At 60.0% G+C, this 2,636-nt stretch overlaps 1 protein-coding gene across 1 annotated transcript in view; it reads left to right on the top strand.

The window, feature by feature from the left end:
* Nucleotides 1–1,439: 1,439 nt before the first annotated feature.
* NGA_2007520 (beta-lactamase domain protein) overlaps nt 1,440–2,636 on the top strand; it is a gene marked incomplete at its 3' end in the record, with an annotated part of 1,296 nt that continues 99 nt past the window's right edge. Inside the window, exon 1 of the mRNA XM_005854427.1 lies at nt 1,440–2,636. This exon is cut by the window's right edge and continues 99 nt beyond it. Within this exon, the coding sequence (XP_005854489.1) occupies nt 1,508–2,636 (1,129 nt within the window).

Below are 2,636 nucleotides of genomic sequence, written 5' to 3'. Positions count from 1 at the left end.
GGGTTGGACTGGAAAAAAGCCATGTCGAACATGCTCTGTGGGTCCGGCAGGTTGTACTCGGCGAGGCGGGCGTAGATCCCTTTCTCGCTCCTAAAGTCCGGGATCCCGCACGCCACACTCAGGCCGGCCCCGGTCAGGACCAAGATACGTCGGGAACGGGCAATGAGTCCGACCACATCGTCCAGCGTGTTCACGTGCTGGAGTTTCTTCCGGTAGGAGAGGGCGTCCCGCAACACGAGGCGGCGTATCAGCGTCCATTGCGTCTCCTGAGACATGACGGAGAGTGGCATGCTCAGGGTCAGGCCGGCCTCGTCAAGCAGCGAGAGGAGGAGAAGGGAAGGGTCCAAGCCTCGAAGCCTCTGCATCAGGATCCAGTGATCTACTCCGTCCGTGCGCGGGGCTTGAGGACTGTTGAAGTGCGTTTGTTGTGACTTTCTTTCATCAGACACCTGGGCTTCCGTCTGCCGCGGCGAGGGCGACCGGGGCGGCTCCATTGCCGGGGTGGTCACTGGGGAAGGAGCAATGGGTACATCCCCACCGACGCCAGCTTGCTCTTCTAGCACGTTACTTGTCGACATTGCTGATACACTGCTTCCCATACTGACAGAAAGGTTGCTTTGCCGCCCGCTGGTCTCTGCTTGGATGGGCCGGTCCACCGTGCCTGTTTGTTCGCCATGCTCTTGTGCCACATCTTGCCACGTAGAACTCTCCCCCTCATCCGGGACCATCCCAATGGTCTGCAAGCTTTCGTTGCTGCGATAACTTTCCGTGCTTCTGGCGTCCGACCAAGGTTGAGGGGCAGGGAATGTTTGGGCGGAAGGGGCCTCGCCGTGACTCTTCGCGCAATTTTCGTTTTCGGCGCCCACAGCCACCCCCACCACCTCAGTAGTAAAGCCTGCGTCTTCATTACCCTGACGCGCCCATTTGGAAGGGCTTCCCCCATGTCCTGCGGATTCACCACCGCGTTTCCGCAGGGAAGAATCGAGGGGGTCGGCCATCGCCCCTGGAGCGGGTTGTACGGTGCATGTGAGTGAATATATGGAAATGGAGGGAGCGCGCTTTTCGCTTGGTCATGAGGCACGCCCGAGTTTCATGTGAAACAGACCCGCTACACACCCTGACCAAAATCCCACCGTTCACACGCACCACTGACGCGTCTAATTGCACTATCGACATGATCCGACACGCATGGGAAGCGTGGTCCGGACACGACCCCGGAAAAAGGGAGTGGGCAGGATGTGTCTATGTGGGGGCTCTCTCAAACATTCGGTGACATTAAATGCCCCGACGGTCGCTGTAGAGGCGGGGGGGCGGGGAGTGATTGCCTCCCTCCCCGGAACACCACATTGGGTACTAGAAGGTTGGATCCCTGCTTGTTTGGCTTGTGGACATGGTGTCTCTTACTCATTTTCCTCCGAAAACCGCACTCGTGGTTTTCGCAGGGTTATTTGCGCGTCCTATGGCTTAGTAGACATCCTTTCGCAACCTCCTGCCTAAGCCTGAAGTCATGAGGGGTTCCCTTCCACCTTCACCTTGTCCAGCTGTTGTACGCGATGTGGAGGACATCGTTGCAATGCCACTCGTGTCAGACACGCAACATTTTGGGAGCGTGGCCATCCTGGACAGCTGCACCGGGTGTACGACCTGCCGAGTCCTGGCGCCTGACATCTTCCTGGAGGCACGGCGGACCTCGCGTGACCCCACCATCTTCACAGAAGTGGCAGGCAGGCCGCTTCGGTCGATGGAAGAAGCGGAACAAGTGCGAGAGGCGGTCATGGCTTGCCCCGTGCATGCGGTCAAGTGGGTAAAGCGGCCCAAGGCCTTGAAAGCGCGACCGTTGACGGAAGTGTATCCGAAGCTCCTGGATGAAAACGTATACGTTGGAGGGCCCCCATCCAAGAAACTTTTCGGTGGAGCCTCGTACCTGATTGTGGGACAGGGCAATAAGCGGGGTAGGAACATATTGGTGGATACCCCCGACCCGGAGGAGGCCCTTGTGGACCGGGTGCGGGCCCTGGGAGGGTTGGACTACATTATTTTCACGCACATTGACCACGTAAGCCTCCATCGGGCCTGGAAAGAGGCATTTCCCAACGTCCAGCGGGTGATGCATGCCGACGATTTTAATGACGACACGCAGGACTTTGAAATCAAGCTGCAGGGCGGGAAGACCGCGCGGACTGCCGACGGAGGTATCCACGACGCGGCGCCGCCCTTAGTCTGTTCCTTGCCCGGGTGGGAGGACGAGCTGGAGCTGATCCATGGGCCGGGGCACACGCCGGGCTCCATCTACGTCCTTTACAAGGAGAAGTTCCTCTGCACGGGGGACTCCCTCCATTACTCGCGGGCGGTAGGCCACCTGGTCGGCTTCCGCCTTCAGTGCTGGGAGTCATGGTCCCGGCAGCAGACGTCTTGGCGCCGTCTGCTCCGTCACTCCAGTGCCTTTTCCTGGGTCTTACCCGGTCATGGAGAGCCCCACCGGTTCCCGACTCCAGGGGAGGCGCGCGAAAGCTTGGCCGCGGCCATCCAATGGGCCTTGGGCTTCCCCGACGGCCGGACCCCATCCAGGCGCTTTCGTCTGTGGGCGACGACGCGGGTGACCAGTCGACGGAAATGGCTGCGTTGGCTCGCGGACA

Source organism: Nannochloropsis gaditana (assembly GCF_000240725.1).
Source record: "Nannochloropsis gaditana CCMP526 unplaced genomic scaffold scaffold511, whole genome shotgun sequence".
Lineage (NCBI taxonomy): Eukaryota > Eustigmatophyceae > Eustigmatales > Monodopsidaceae > Microchloropsis > Microchloropsis gaditana.
Note: the sequence above shows the minus strand (reverse complement) of the source record. Positions and strands in the feature narration are given on the sequence as shown.